Source organism: Conger conger, chromosome 4 (genome assembly GCF_963514075.1).
Source record: "Conger conger chromosome 4, fConCon1.1, whole genome shotgun sequence".
Taxonomy (NCBI): domain Eukaryota; kingdom Metazoa; phylum Chordata; class Actinopteri; order Anguilliformes; family Congridae; genus Conger; species Conger conger.
In genome coordinates this window covers 45,858,317-45,875,816 of record NC_083763.1, presented here as the reverse complement: position 1 = coordinate 45,875,816, position 17,500 = coordinate 45,858,317, and the positions used below count along the sequence as shown (strand labels likewise).

General features: G+C 37.8%; 1 protein-coding gene across 1 annotated transcript in view; it reads left to right on the top strand.

Moving 5' to 3' along the window:
* Positions 1-12,990: 12,990 nt before the first annotated feature.
* p3h2 (prolyl 3-hydroxylase 2) overlaps positions 12,991-17,500 on the top strand; it is a 64,616-nt gene continuing 60,106 nt past the window's right edge. Inside the window, exon 1 of the mRNA XM_061238704.1 lies at positions 12,991-13,574. Coding sequence (XP_061094688.1) covers positions 13,149-13,574 — 426 coding nt within the window. The 5' untranslated portion in view covers positions 12,991-13,148. The remainder of the gene's footprint in view (positions 13,575-17,500) is intronic.

Below are 17,500 nucleotides of genomic sequence, written 5' to 3'. Positions count from 1 at the left end.
ACTGTCTTGTTATATGCAAAAGAGTGTTTGTAAATATCAGTCGCTATATATCTTGTAAAATGTGTATTCTTCTTTGTGATTGTTTTCAAATTCAGATTAAATTAATTATCCATAATGATCAAGGTCATGTATCACAAAGCCGGAATACTGAGTTATTGTGGATAAAACCAAGAACAACTATTTGTACTGCAGTCCATGTTCCTGATTCGGGAGGGTTTTGGGTTTTACCCAGAGTAGCTCATCATACAGGCCCCAGGTATTAGAATTCACCAAGATAATACATCCTGAAATAAAATATTTTGCCTAAAAATATAGAATGCAAATTAATTAATTAATTTTTCACACCAGTACCATTGAACTGTGGATTGTGTATGCACCATGTCAGTTTATAATGTTACTTTTTCATCATCTGAAAGCATATTTTGTCTGTTATTCTGATATGAACCACTGATATTGTTATTGTTAGGTTTTTGAAGATGTAAAATATTTTTTTCTATATGCTTTTTTAATAAATGAAAAATGTTTATTTGTACATCAAATTTGTCTGCTTATTTTTCCTCCAAGTTATCCGTGGTAGAAATTCTAAATTATATGAATGAAATACTGCCCTCCTGCTTTTGCTCTTAATATAAACATACAAAATATTTAATGCACATTCATGTAGATGTTGACATGCAAAAGTGCACAAAATGCATATAAAAAGTGCACATATTTTACCAGTCCGTACTTCCAATGAAATGATTAACGTAAACTCACCTTGTTCCGAACACCAAGTTAGCTCACCATGTTCCGAACAGTGCAACTTTCATGACGAATAACTAAGAAATTACTTCCAGATCAGCTTTGGTTTTTGTGTGTGTGTAAAGTATAATTCCTTCCGTTTTCATAAAAACTTGGAATGAGTCACATACGATCCATTTCAGCATACAGTAACATGGCATAGTGCTCCACTGTGACATTGTGGTGGTAAAGTTGCTGCTATGAGAGACTACGAACCGGGCAGGCTGATACGGCGGTGTACGGACCATCGTGAGCTCACACGGTCTTCCGAACACAGGGACGTTTTGCAGTTATTTGCTGTTTTCTCTATAATTATTGGTCCGAGATTGTTTTAGCGTCCGAGATAGTCAATACGCAACCATAATCATAGACCACATTCCTCAGGAGAAAAACTACCACTGAATGGACATTAACTTCTGGTGGAAGCGGCTGTGTTCTGTTCGGAACACGATGAGTTTACGTTACTTGTCATTATGATTGCCCAGCTGGAAGAGCTCCAAGGTTTCCATGGCAATTTGATCAATTACATATGTGCTCTACTGTAAGTATGATATTATGGTAATGCTTAGTTCTACAATCCCCCTAATAACCAGGTATGAATACCACATAATGGGCACTGGTAAAATAGGTAAATACTATGAAATTGAACTTGAAATACTTATAAACACCTTTTATATCACCTATCAATTCAAGTGACTAGTTTTTAAAGGTTTATGTTGGTATTGCCTGAGCGTAGTTGTGTACTTCCTAGGAAATAGGCAATACTTACTTCCTAAAAGAGGTGTTTCCAAGAAATTATCTACATTCTTGGAAGTACACATTATACTCCTGAAACTTTGATAACTACTAGGCAGTCCCTTTAACTGATAGGTAATAGAGGAGGTGTTTCTGAAAATTTTAGCTTCTTTATCTATTTCTTTAGCAGCAATTACCCAACACTTTGATATTTTTACCACACTATTTTTAACCTGGTAAATACATAGCAATATGACACTCAAAAAGGATGTGTTATTGACATTATTATTAGACTCAACATATTATAGTTAACATATTCTAAACATATTTAAAACAATTCCTCTAAAAATGTGATAATTGGTTTACATGCACCACAGTTTAATTGTAGAATTACCTTTTAAAAATATTTTGGGAGAAGACAGGCAGTTTATATACCTTCCAGAAAGGAGTTGTATTTTCCATGGCTAAAATGCAAATTTATATTTATATTCTTATACATCTGAATGCCTTTATATATCCCTATGACCCAGAAATTCATTTTTGTGCCCAGCAGAGGACATTGTGGTCTTAATCTCAATTAACTTCTAACCTACAATACAAGCAACATTCAATAAAAACAAAATAAATAATATTTGCACTGTGACGTGTTTTTTTCATCCAAGACATTTGTATTCTGTCAAAGGATATACATGAACACAGAAAAGAGAATATAGAATATTCAGAATAGTGACTCTGAACCTTTCACAGTGGTCACATAGAAGATTTTTTGATTGTAAGATGGTAAAAATATATGAATGAATACGAAAAACAAGTTTAGAACAGTTTTCCACGTGTATCTTTGTGGTTGTCTTTGACTCAAAAACTGCTGGAATGAGTTCATAACCCGCATAAAGCTATAATGGCTATATGGGGTAACATTCCTTAATGGGCTAATAAGATGTTTTTAAAATCTGCTTTTTACAAAACAAATTTGATCATCAGCTATGTTTGGAAGTGTAATACTTGTAACAGTTGTGTTTGTGTAATTTGTGGATTGAAACCAGGTCACTCATACCACTACAAAGAACACCGTCACAACACTGTACTCAGCAGCTTTAAATAGTCATTCAGTAAAACATTATTTTTAGTTGTGAAATTGTTCAGTCATTTCTCTCTGTTCAGAAATACAGTGGCAGCAGAAGTGGCTTGAGTTACCAATATGAAACCAGCAACATGAGTACATAGATTGAATACATCTTTATGAATATAGTAAGTAATATTAATGTTACACTTTTTATATGACATGAATTCTCGTTTAAAAAAAAAAAAGAACAGAAGAAGAAAATCAAAATCAGTTGACAACAATGAGTTGAGAAATATCCTCTGCAAAATAATCTATTATTAATATTCGTTATTCATATTTTATTCATTCCTTTTCAAATTATGAAAGCCTTAAGCCGAGACCCTGCATCCTCAAATGAGGACATTACATTTTGGCTTTCCCGAGCTCTATACAATATTACTCTTAACATAAGGAGTATTCAATGAAAAGGAAATAAAATGTATATGTTTAAAATATTTTCACTGCAACAAGTTCTTGCATCCAATACATTATGTCAAAATAATACTTCTCCTGGGTCTCAAATCTCCGGTTACATTGTCTGAAGAGATGATTATTTTTGCAAAATGCAAATTTGCCCACATCTAAGCATGTGTGGAAGTCACTGTGCAATGTAATGACAACTATCTTTCACAAAGGGGCACATGACCTTCCAGGCTGCTATGATCACCCACAGGTTCAGCCCAGCCAACCACGGATAATGTGTAAATACCTCTTTTCACATTACATTATAGGCATTTGGCAGACACTCTTATCCAGAACGATGTACAGTTGATTAGACTAAGCAGGAGACAATCCTGCTTAGTTTTGTGACTACACCGGGATTAGAACCACCGACCATGGGTGTCCCGGTCCTTTACAATAACCACTACGCTACAGGCCGCCCTCTTAACAGGCAGTTTGAATTTTATGAAGAAGATTTGAAGATAGATCAAATCTATCTCTAGCTACGTTATTAAGATAGCTAGTTTGCCAGTCTGCACTATGAGTTCGCTAGTTCTAAAGGTCATAACTGTGGGAAGAAAAGTACCTTGGGCGCCTGGCAACTCTTGTTAACAAACTAACAACAGAATTAAAATAAATGAGAAGTGATTCCCTGTGATGGATTTGTCATCTGTCCAGGGTGTATTCAGAAATTCCTGAATGCCCAATGCATTCTGGAACACTCCCTCCCCCCAACCCCACCCTTCCTGACCCAGTCCAGGAATAACCAGGTTAGATAATGGGTGTATGGATGGCAAACTTATTCCAGTTAAAATGATAAAACAATGCTTAAAGGAGTTGGTCTATTGCATATTTTTTTAAAAAAGGTTTTTATATGCTATTTGCACAAGAGGGCATTGAAGAAACATGATGAAAGTATTAAATATGTCCATTCTTTAGTTTTGGAGCAGAAAGGATTTGATGTATTGTCCTATTTTCAACCGGTTGAGAATGTTCTCCTGGTAGTGCATCACACGAGGATAACCACTCCCCTTATCCCTCCCTTATAACTTGTGGGCCACAGCTTGGCCTACAGGAAAGCGGGGGCACGTCATAGCTAATTGACAGTTCTCATTACCAAGGCCAGACAATTTGGGAGAACCTTTATAAATTTAGGCTTAGAAAAAAGAATAAAAAAGTTTGAAAGTTACTGTTTTAACTTTAACATGTAACCCTGAGCAAGTACATGGAGAAAGCGAGAGGTTACAAGTACACCTCCCAATTGCATATATCTTGATAGGGGGTGATAGTTCTCTTCTCTATTGGCAAACATAGAGCCCATGAGCTGCCCAGTACTAGCCTGCTGTTGATCCACCAGCATTTTGCAAATCAGCAGTGCGATAGTCCTTAAACAGAGTTGAGAGGAGGCAGTTGAGATGAGGATCAGCTGTTAAAAGAGCGCTACATAGTTGCTGAAGGGTGCTGCCCTTGGCATGATAGTGCTTGCTGTTAATGCGCCCATTCTTTTACTAATGCTTCTATATTATTTCAAGAAATTCTATATAGATATGGATTTACTTATATATCGCCTGAGGTATGGCCTAAGGTGAAAGCAAGAGAAACTGAATTGCAACCCGTTCATTGGCTGATTTCTGCACCAGGAGAGAAAAGCATCTTAAGTTATGGCTAGTATTATGATGACTTGGGCTGTATATATTATTAAGACAGCTAAATCCCCTGACTGCAAAATCTTGCCAGTTTCAGGGTTCTGGACAACTTGTGTATAGACAGTGAGCCCAGCTTGAGATTCTCAAAAGTCTATGCCTTGTCTTCTACTAAATTCTGCTAAATTCCCTAAATTGTTGCTATCCCCCACAGACTACCCAAATGAACCTGTCCTTGTCTGAAAGGAAAATAAAAGAAAACTAGAAGAGACACATAATTGAAACTATTTTGAATATTTTGAATGCAAACTGAACAATCAATCATTTTAAAATATATGAAAACGAAATGGATGGGGTTATGTCATCCATGTGGGAGCACGCAACAGAATCTGTACTAATCTCCCAGAGAGATAAAATGCATTTTATCTCTCTGAGTATATATTATCACATTTTATCGCATTTATATTGCTTATTCTTTTACTTTCTCCTCAATTTGTAATGCCTATTCAAATGTGTAGGCCCCTCCAGGCACAGGCTAATGACTAGCATCATATGAGGTATATGCTGGTGGTCTCTTTTAACACTGAAGTCCACTAGCTGTTATTTTGTCAAATCTTGTGCACTGCTGGTGTGGTCATACCATAGCTGCCCATGATGAGATAACAAACCCTTTTGACTGAGAACCTCCCAACTCAGATGATTATTTGGCTAATGACACATAGCTCAGAAAGACCCATGGCCTCTCTCCGTCTTGGTTTCCTGTTTCTCCCACAACATAGTTCCATAGGCGAGTATTAAAAGGATCGTTCATCCAAAGTTTCAAAACCATCTTCCAGTGGGCTGTATTACAGTCCCGGCCAAAAGTTTTGTTGCATGAGTGGACAAAAGTGACAATTGCTAATTATTCACTTGGAGGAGCTTTGGGATGCCTGCAAGGTGGCCTTCCATGCCATCCCCGACGACTTCATCAACAAGCTCTACGACTCTCTGCCAAACCGGATGGCAACTGTTCTGCAGGCCAAAGGAGCCCATACAAGATATCAATTTCTTAACTTATAGTCCATGATGAAATACTAGACTGATTTTTCATTTGGTATTTTATTTACTTTTTGAGAAAGATAAAATGTATTGATTATAATTTGATTTGCGACAAGACTTTTGTCCAGGTAGAAACTGGCTTGTTCATCATTATCAAGCAATAAACCTTATAAGCATCGATGAAATTTTTGTTTTGCTAGTATCTAAATAAACTTTAGACACTTATGATTCATTTGTGTTGTTTCCTAACTGTATTAGCTAATTAAGAGTTGGGTAATTAGCAATTGTCACTTTTGTCCACTCATGCGACAAAACTTTTGGCCGGGACTGTTTGTATGGAATTCAGAAAATATTAGTGGAAAAATAATAAAGGGACTCCTCCCCCAATTCCCAACCTGTGCGTTGGGAATTGGGGGAGGAGTCCCTTTAAGTAGAAATAATCTTTTTTACATATCCACTGAAAATACATATTCGTATCTGAAGTTGCGGACACAGCTTGGAATTTCCCGTCCTTGCAATCCCATTATTCTCATACATATGAAAAATATCCCTGTCATTTCCTGCTTGCTCTATATCTACCTATCTTTTCTTGAGTAATGCCTCAAGAACATTGTTTTAATTCCAAAGTAAGAGAGTTGCTGGCCGTTTGTGATAAAGGTTTGATGTAGCATTTAATCACACCCCTGAGTAAATCTGTCTAGCTAACAAAAATGACAGAAGATACTTATTTTGGCACAGTTTTAGCATTAAGCACATTCAGGATGTATTGACACTGGGAAACCACACCTTCTCCTGATGGTCAGATTTCTAACAACATACCACCATTTACAAAAAGTGATTTACAATTCAAGCTAAACTTAAACGGAAACCTTTTTAATTTCTGGGGAGAGGCTATCGTACACATGACAGCTCAAGGTACTTCACTGCAGGCATAATGAGACAAAACAAAATGGACATACAGCATAAAACATACTTTGTTAAGAGCATTTTTACATGTGGCAGCTGTGCAATGCATAAAACTATGCAGATATGGGTCAGGAGTTTCAGTTAATATTCAACCATCAAAATGGGGGAAAAAAGTGATCTAAGTGACTTTGACCGTGGAATTATTGTTAGTGCCAGACAGGGTGGCTTGAGTATCTCAGAAACTGAGATATCAAGTTTGAGTATCTCCTGGGATTTTCATGCACAGCAGTCTCTAGAGTTTGCAGAGAATGGTGTGAAAAACAAAAGTGAGCAGCAGTTCTGTGGGCAGAAACACCAAGTTAATGAGAGAGGACCAAGGAGAAGGGCCAGACTGGTCAAAGCTGGCAGGAAGGTGAAAGTAACGCAAAGTCTAATAAATACCTAATACACTGCTCACTGAGTGTATATACAGTATATGGAATGCAAGATATGGTAAAAACAGCATGAGTGGAAGGGGTATATAAACACAATAGGATATGAAAACATGGGAGTAGGACTCCAACCTTTTAATTAGTACAAAAGGTGGGAGTGTTACTGGATGGGGGTGGAAGGGGAGCCAAGATGGAGTCTGTAGGGCTGGGTCTTCAGTCTGCATGGCAGCTGTAACAGGTTGGAGGTGATGTGAGATGTGGAGAGATAGTGACAAGGTGGAAAATTCAAGTTCTGAAAGTAAAAATCCTCCCCATTTTGTTTGTATCACCAGGAGGTAGAACTAGTTAGTGAAATCTGCTGACTAAGTTCATAGGTAGACATTCACCTTCTGAACCAGGGCATTTCCACCCCTTCCAATGGGTGCGTACAGAGTTAGCTGTTAGCGTTAGCTATTACGAGGACCACAATGAAAATAAGTCAACATGACTTTATTATGTTTTGTTTCCTCATAATTTTCCTATGTACTTGTATATAATTGTTGCATAAGGGCTACTCACACTAAGTATGTCAAATAAAACCAATCAATCAATCAGCTGCAGGGGTATAGCAGTGCAAGCAGGGAGACCAGCAACAAGGGGATTACAATAGGCCATATCTGAGACAGCAACAAGGGGATTACAACAGGCCATATGTGAGACAGCAACAAGGGGATTACAATAGGCCATATGTGAGGGCCCCAGGGCCTGGACTAGGAGCTGTGTAAGAGTATATGGTGAGGAAGTGCTCATTATATCCCCTGAGGATGGAAGAAAACAAAACAAAGCAAATTGCCCCACCACACAAATCGCAATCCCACCGGAGCCCACTGTTACTCTCCCGATCCTACCTCCAGCCTTGATAAGCTTCTTCAGAACCCTGCATTCCATCACAGTGCTTACTGGGGTTTTCTGAGGTTGCTTTTTGCTGGTTTCACGTTGCACCATTTCACCGAGGCCAGGATGTCTGAGCTTAAGTCATCCTATGAACACAGCCCTATTTTTCACCCAAAACATGGGGGGAGTGAATTCCCTGGGTATGGACACTCCAAAAAGATTTTATATGAGCAAACATTACCCCTCACAGAGATACAGTTGTAGATACTATAGATGACAAGGTTCAAACCCAGAGCATGCATATAAATCTGCAAATAAATGATTTCAGAACCTAAACTTGAATGGTGATCTAAGCAGTACAATTCCCCCAGCCTACAATAAACATGGCATCTAGAAGCAGTTAATTGAAAGCTGGTAGTAAATTTTGCGCAGGGCTTAATCCTCCTTTTCAATGTGGTGCCAGGACAAAATGCAGGTGGTTGTTCTCAAATCATTCGCAGGAAGAATCCAGTTTTTTTCCTCTGTGTGAAGAAGTAAACTGTGTCATTCTGGTGAATGAATCCACACAGGAGTGTTTGTAGGAGGACACTCATCCATGTGCTAAAGTTTTTATGGACAAACACCTCATTGTGCAGCTAATGCAGTCTTGCTCCAGGTTGTGATGAAGTCATTTTTATTTTTCATAGCATTTTTGTTGTACGATTGTTGTCAGTGATAAAACTGTATGTGTTATTAAGAACAGGGTGCAGGTGGTCCATAAATCCAATGACTGGGTTGCATTAGGCAGATTGAGGTGTGGTTGGTGTGTGTGTGTGTGTGTGTGTGTGTGTGTGTGTGTGTGTGTGTGTGTGTGTGAGAGAGAGAGAGAGAGAGAGAGAGAGAGAGAGACTGTGTGTGTGTGTACGTGCATGTGTGTGTATGTATGTGTGTGTGTGAGAGAGAGAGGTGCATGTAATATGTGTATATGTGTGTGTGTTTGGCTTGGGAAATAGAACAGTGGCTTTCAGTTTCTGTAAGAAACTTCGCTAAACTTGTTGTGTCCAGGTTCCTTCCCTGTACTGAGAAGGTAGCAGCTTGTGCATGTTGTTGTGTGTTTTCTGTTTACTATTTTATTTTCTTCTGTGACTACAGATTAAAAATAAATCACAGTGGCTAGCAAGTACACAAACATATTTAGGCAGATTGCTTTGGATACATAATCCTACCTCCCTGTAAACCTTAATTGTTGTCTTTACCTGTGATATTTACTTGTGTATTGGATGTTTTATTTGGCTGGGTATACATTGTTCATTCATTTGCATGTCGCGGTACTACGATTAAAAAAATAAAGAAATAATTTTTTTAAGATGATTTTTTTGTTGTGCAGGTAGCAATTTAAATTGTGCTTCCCTCTAGGGTCTTTCAGTGCACTTATCCTTGGCTATGGGTATTCACTTTGCACTTTGTTGTATGTCGCTCTGGATAAGAGCGTCTGCCAAATGCCTATAATGTAATGTAATGTAATGTAATTCCTTTATTAAGACTTGATGTTGAGTTGTAACACAATTTACAACATCTTGCAAACTGGCAGGCCTATAGATTTCTTAATGATGGCTAACAATCTTCAGCCCTTAACCCGCCTATAATGTTAAGATTTTATTACTGAGATAAAAAATAAAAATGGTTGTATATTTTCTTTCATTTTATACAGAAGGTCAAAAGAACCCCACACAACACATGTGTATGCACAATTGGTACAGAACTTTATTGCACATTTACCATTTAATACCAGCAAATTAAAACATTTGAAAAATCATACAGTATCAATATGAGACAAGTTTAACTGATTTTTAAGAGATGCCAAACACTAAATGGGGTCAAATTGACCCAAAACATAATGAGGGTTAACTACTTTTACATGTCTGGGAGGCTTTGGTAATGAAGTCTCGATATCTCTTTAATTACTCAGTCTTGAATAACAATTGTCCATTTTTGTGACACCAGGATCATACTGTATATTCCTTATGGTTTTTAGAGTACCCATAAAGCTTCATGAGTAACCATAAAGCACTATGAAATGTCAGTGACATACATTGCACATGATACAGACCTCAGATAATTTGATGAGGAAATATGCAACAGTACACATGATGCAAAAACTCGAGAGTATATTTTTTGTCGATTAGTGTCCTCTGCTGGAGACATAAGGTAACATTATGTGTCTGTAAAACTGTATAACTTCAATATTTCACTCAGACAAGACAATAGAGGACATTGACTGCCTTCTGTGAAGGATCGTGCCATTCAATCTTTTTGGAGGGAGAATAAATAACTGGCCGTTGAAGAGATCAACATCACCCTAAGAATTCACTGATAAATCAAGTGATCAGTGTGAACATCAATACAATACAATTTCTGGTCAAATCAGACATAATGAGTTAGCAAGAAAGATGGATGCATTTCACTCCCCTTGAAGGTTTTTTTCTCATCTGGGCTCTCCCACTGACTTTGGATTAACCATGGGAAATTCTAAAAATTACCCTAGGGTAATTAATAAAAAACACCCACCCACCCACATCCATATCCGGTAGCCAAGCCCCAGTAGACAGAACACAAGCTGTTATGTGTGGTTGACACTTATTGGGCCTAATGCATGAACATTTTTGCATTCTTATCGTAACTTTCTCTTCCTTTTATTGTAAGATGGTGATGCACGAGCCACGTCAGATTCAACAAACGCTGTAACTTCAGAAAACAAAATCAGCTCGTAAATCTTGCATAAGGTCCATTGTTTTGTTGTTTCGTAGCTGTAAAATGGGACATTAACATCGTAAAAAAGACGCAAGAGTTAAGAACAGGAAGAAATTAATTCACCATTATGTACGAGTAGTGTACTTGCTGCTTTGCAGAACTGGATGGAGGGACTACACAAAGGGAGTACACAAAGCAGACGAATGGTGCGCTGCTCAATTGCACCAGTAAGTGAAGGTAGCCCCATGTGGCACCCAACTTTGCTGTAACAGAGGTCAGTAAATAAAAACACAAGCTGGACAATAATGCAAAAGAAAACAACGCAATAAAAGCCATGTTATGTTTGTGAATGTGTGTGCTTGTGAATTTTGCCATGGTTCTGATCGACTACGGATAGATCTATCCGGGAAAAAAAAACGTTAAATTCCGAATAATACCTTAACAAAATACACTTAATAGCCACTAGAGGGAGACATATAACTTCATATCAGCAACAGAGGGCTTTGGGTTATGGGAGGGAGCTTTGGCTACTTCAGGCAAAGGTGTTTCGTTTCATTTCGATTCCAGTGTGCACCGATCATGAGCATGTCTCTGATTACACTGTACTGTAACTGATGATCACATGTGTATTCTTGGTAAACAGCCAGGGATAGCTGAGCAAACCATGAGAAATACATAGTCCACAACTCTATGTAAAATGTTCCTTTGGTGTGCCAATACTTTGGCTATTTTGCGCTTAAATAGCACTAAAATGTATAGAATACACTCTGAAGTGAGTCAGCAAAATGACAATTTTAATTGAATTTACATATTTGGTTTCAATTATAGGAAAGTTCACCACCAATTGTTTGAATGAAAAGAATGCAGAGAATATTTCTGTGTGCAACCTGACGTTGTCAAGGGAGAAAAGCTCCCCTTTGCTCATCAAATCTTACATCTTGTATTAATGAGACTCACAGTGGAGAGACACTATTGTACATCCCACAAGTGAGGTACCAGCAAAACTTGATTTTTTTGATATTCTAATTGTGTGCTGACCTCATTCTCACCACTGAGATGCTAATGAAGTGTGCCTTATCTGTTACAGAGATCGGTGTTTACCTATGGTATTCCAAAAATCCTCTATTTCTGACAGGAGCTGTCCCTGTCGACTGTTTTTTTATTCACGTAGACCAAAACTAGCAAGTAAATGGAAAAACACACAATACTCTGTAATGGAACATTTAAATGGAATATATCTCTGCACAATTGTTTATAAAGGCCTTGTGGCTTTGATGTGGTTAATTTAGTTGGCAAATAACTTGATCATTGTATTCATTTTTTTTTTGAAGAAAGAAAAAAGGACCACTGCAATTCTTTTCTCTATAGGGATCCTTTTCCAGAAAGTTCATTGTGGTAAAGATGGAACTGTATTTTCCAGAGTTTCAGCATTACATTACATTATTGGCATTTGGCAGACGCTCTTATCCAGAGCGACGTACAACAAAGTGCATACCCATAACCAGGGGTAAGTGCGCTGAAAGACCCTAGAGGGAAGTACAATTTCAATTGCTACCCGTACAACAAAGATAAGGACCAGGGCCCTTTTTTTTCTTCTTTTTTTTCCCAACAAATAAACAAACAAACAACAAAGCAAAAGTGACCAAACTTAACTATCCAAATACTGCTTACCTAGCCAACTAAAAATACCAAAACACTACGCAAATCACAAAGACAACAATTAAGGTTCACAGGGAGGTAGGGAGGGATGGGGAGAGGTGCTGCTTGAAGAATGCACTCACTGCATTCTTTTATTTTTTTTTGCAGACTATGCAAATGCACAAGAACTCCATTGCTGTGTCACCTAAATCACATAGGCATTACAATGATTTCTTTGTTTGTAACTTTATCTTATCTTTATCTTTAGCCTTAATAATTTATCTTGTTCCATGTTTGGATGGCAGTTCAATATTTAATTTAGACTAATTTTTTTGAACTAATATTTTTCAGCATAAAATTAGGCTACTTGTGGATGAAGTGGAAAGTGGAATTGCTTTATTCCATATCTGGTTTTCGATTTTGTTTGATTATTCTTTTTTATGTGCAAATGAAATATTTCAACATAAACAACATTAAAGGTATATTATAGGATACATTATAGGCTACTGCACATTAGACAGCATATATGCTTTCTGGTCGTTAAAGATGCTAAAAACGAAAAAATGACACTCAGAGCCATTTCCTTCTTTTGTGGGGGGTTTTATGAAATGTGCCATGTTCATTTTCCTTCAGTTGCCTCCTGCCGCTTTAAAACTCTGCGGTAGCCGAGTGATTTAGTGTTGAGTTTCATCCCCTGCAATTGTTCGTCATCCGTCTCTCTGGACTCCGCTAACCATCCTGGCCAGCTTTAATATATTAGACGGGACACTGCACGCTGAATGGCAGAGTATGCAAGTGTACTAAACTTTGTTAACGGCGTATTCTCAGAAGATGGATGTCAACTTTTCAATAAGTATTTTTTTCGCCGGACTATTTGCCCTTTTACAAACAACTTTGTTGTGTTCAGCATATGCCTTCTTAGAGCCGTACGACCTTCTGTATGATAACGGAGTGGAAGCTTTCTACAGCAGTGACTATAAAAATGTGGTAAGCTACATGGAGAGAGCGCTAAGCAGCTATTCTGAACTTCGCCGGACTAAAGTCCGATGCAGGCTGCAGTGCAAGGACAAGCACCCATTTGATGCGTTTTCCTCGGATTTGCGGTTCTTCGATGCTGTGCTTCATAGGGCTTCTTGCTTGAACGAATGTATCGAAAGTGTAGTGGGCTCTCAGTCAATGCACAGAGTTAGTGAGGATGTCATCCAGGATTTCCACAGACGAATCCCATACAACTATCTTCAGCTTGCGTACGCCAAGGTAAGTGGATTATATCATAACGGATTTGTCTAACGCATCTGATTGTCATCATCAAATCATTTTTAATTTGTTTACAAGGGTCCGAACGTTCCTCTATATTTAAGTAATCTCCCTCTGAGAGATGTCCATTCACAAACCAGCCGGCCGGTGTATGTACGATAATGACGCATCTGCTAAATGGAAATACGGAGATGCTGTGGCAAATTAAATAAAAAAACTTTGTAACAATTCTGCAAAATGTAAGCTACTACACATTTGAAACCTTTACTGTAGAAGTTTTTAAGGGTTCCCAAAGTGGACATGCGAGATTACAGGAGCGGTTGTTACCTTTAACTGTGTTATGACGTATTCTTTAGCCCGTTGCAGATAAGTTAAAAGTTCCATTTACAAATATCCCTTTTAAAATATAAATTTAGACTTAATTGACTTACTTAGTAATACATAAATAAACAATTCTAGTTGATCACGATATTGTATGCCCATTATTTATAATTGTGTTTACAATAAATAAATGTACATTACTTAATATAATTAATATACATATTGTAAAAATTGACCTTTCAACCTTTCAGTTGTTGAAAGGGATTGTTTCACAGTAACAACATTCATGGCCAAATGTAGGAAACCACAGTTGTATCTTCACCTACACACCTGTTGTAACTTACAGTAAAGTAACCTGATTAATTGCTGACATCACATTTCTGTCACAGATGTTTTATCTTTCTGCTTGTCCGCCTGCCTGGCTGACTGTCCGTCTGTTTATTTGTTTATCTATCGATCTATCTATCTAAAACATACATAAACGGTTAAACATGCCACTTTCTGCTGTAAGTGAAATAATAAAAAGGCATAAAACATAAGGAATGGTTGAAAACTTGCCAGGAAGAGGATGAAAGTGCATATTATCCCCACAAACAGTTAAGAAGTTGGTGAGGGAGGCAATAAGTAGCTCAAGTATTGCAGTTTAAGAATTACAGAGATTGGTCGTGTCTTGCTGTCACCAAGTCTAAAAAAAATAAAATGGCACCTCCATATCAGCGGGGGGGCCATCGATGTTTTGGAGAGGTTTTGCTGCCAGTGGTCCAGGGGCACCATTTAAGATCAATGGCACAAATCTAGTTGCCTCTGCTACTAAGTTGAGTCTTGGATTTAGACAGATTGTCCAGGAGAACAGTGACTCCAAGCATACATCAGAATCTACACAGAAGGCTGAGTTTGGCCAGCTCACATGTAGCAGCATAATTGGCTCGCCGCTCCAGTCGCGGTTGGAGACGCTGTGGCTTGGAGAAGGCGTGACGCTCTCCAGATTGTTAGATCCATTCGTGCTGCCGGGGGATGAATGTATACAGTGTATTCATGTCCTAGCAATCTCCTATAGATAGAGTGCAATTGGGAACCAAATTGCAGAGGGGGGTGTCCAAAGGATATCAATGATTCTGGAAAGTTCTGCATGGAGGAATGGTCAAAAATCCCTCCCTGCAGTTCTCTAACCTTATCACAAATTATAGGATTTATGGCTGTCATCTTTGCCAGGGATGTTTGCAAAAAGTATTAAACCAATTCTTTTTTTTCCTGATGCAGAAGACATGTGAATCACATGCCTGTACCTTGGTTAAATTAAACCTTACGATCACTGTTACTACTTCTATTTTAACAAAAGGCCTGTGTTCAAAAGTAGTATTTACCAACTCTGGAATTGAACACTGCGGTTGCTCTCATTAGCCTGGCCCTTTAGGACATTATTAAACAATTACTTGTAAAATTACTTATTACTTCTACTTACTTTAACAAATAATCTAATTTAAAGTAAATAATCTAGGCAAACTGTGGCAAACGCTGGGGTCTTGGCTCGTCAACCAACCTCTATTCTGATGGAAATCTGCCACCCAGGTAAAAACTAAGCTTAAAATCTTACTGTCTGATTATAAGATACAGAAACTGTATTGTATATTCGGCTATATAATGTAATTCATTATTTGTGTGTTTTATATTATCTTGTATATCAATGAGCCCTACAAACAGTCACTAAAACAGCCTGTTCCTGGTAAAGCTCATGAGAGGCGCTGGAGAATGGACATGTAAAACTGGATAGAGATTGTTTTTGATGCTTAAAACCACACAAACATCTTCTTATGGATATCAGGACCTAAAGTAAAACTGGAAAGGTGTACAATATGGGACTTTTTATTGTGTTTTGCATATTTGAGCCCGTTGCTTGTGCCAATTAATATGGTACCATAATTGCCAACATAAAATATATTTTTGAATATATTAATATACTAGAAATGCTGTTGCCATTACGTGGCAGCTACGTATTTGACATCATTGGAGTTTTTTAGTTGCTGAATTTCCTTTCATACTGAGGTTCTTCCCAATGTTTCTTATCAAAACAGTGGAACATCTTGCGCTGGGAGTCCTTTGGGCCAAAAATAGTATGCTAAAAAGGTTGCCACTGTCCTTTCACAATAGTACCTCAGATTATTTGGGCTTCATTTAAATCTGGTATTATGTTAGACAAATTTGATAAAAACAAAAAAGATATGCAAGGACTGAATTAATGTAGATATTACAGATGTGCAGTATATATGGGATAAGACCAACGAGTGTACTGGTTTTTACAGTTTTCCTCTATCACTTTGGCCCAATTGTCAAATGACAAGTAACATTCTTAAAACAATATGTGAAAACCTCCACACCATAACATCACTTGTTCATAGCAGAATGCTATTACTCATTACATTACAAAGGTGAAGCACAGTCATGCAAATGATTACACATTCATTCAAATAATTTTTTAACAAGCAAGAGTTTTTCTAAACCCTTCATACAACTTTCTGCACCAACATGCAGCTTGGCACCACCGCTCATTTCATGCCTGAAAACATACCAAAACTACCAAAACACTGCAAACATGTCTCAACATAAAGACTTTCAACAAAACACCAGCAGTAGCTTTCTTCCAAAAGAAAAATTTGTCACTCATAACACGATGAACTAAAAAAACACTAACAACCAGTGGCATTGCAGTAGTTGCACTATTTTCTGTCAGTGTTTGAAGTGGTGACTAATCTTTGCTCTCTAGTTTTTCTTTTCTTTTTGTAATTAGTTCAAATTTAATAATAATTAAAAAAAACCTTTCCATTCCAAAGCAGAATGGCATATCTTTACTTGTATGGAATATACTTCACCACTGTATATGCAATTGGCACAAGTAATAGAAATGCTGCGGTCAATGTTTTATTGGCCAAAATCACAATACTCTAATACAATAAAACAGATTTAGTTTGTTGATGATACAATACAATGTAGATTAAAAAATATTGGAAGTTACAGTTACAGTAATGCTGGGGTTTTTTCTACCAGGTCTACTTAATTTAATGTTCTTGTCAACATCACACCATTATGTCCACTCTTGCTATACACTGGGGAAAGAATCTGTGCATTCCTGATCCATCACTGGCAAACATCAGCTGTTGCCCAGACATCCAGCATCCATTCTCTATGTTGAATGGCACCACAAATTCATACTCCACTCCCTCTCCAATGTCCTGCCATTTACCTTCTTCTTTCATCCACTTTTATATATCTTCCTGGGTTCATCTTGAACAAAATCATTCCAAAGATGAAATTGAAATTCTCTCAGCGCCTGGGTAGGTCTCCAACTGAATCAGGTGTGACAGGGCCAGACAGGGTGGTTTGAGTATCTCAGAAACTGCTGATCTCCTGGGATTTTCACGCACAACAGTCTCTAGAGTTTGCAGAAAATGGTGCGAAAAACTAAAAACATCCGGTGAGCAGCAGTTCTGTGGCCAAAAACACACCGCTCAGAGGTCAGAGGGGAATGGCCAGACTGGTCGAAGCAGACAGGAAGGAGACAGTAACACAAATGACCACGCATTGCAGCAGTGGTATGCAGAAGAGCATCT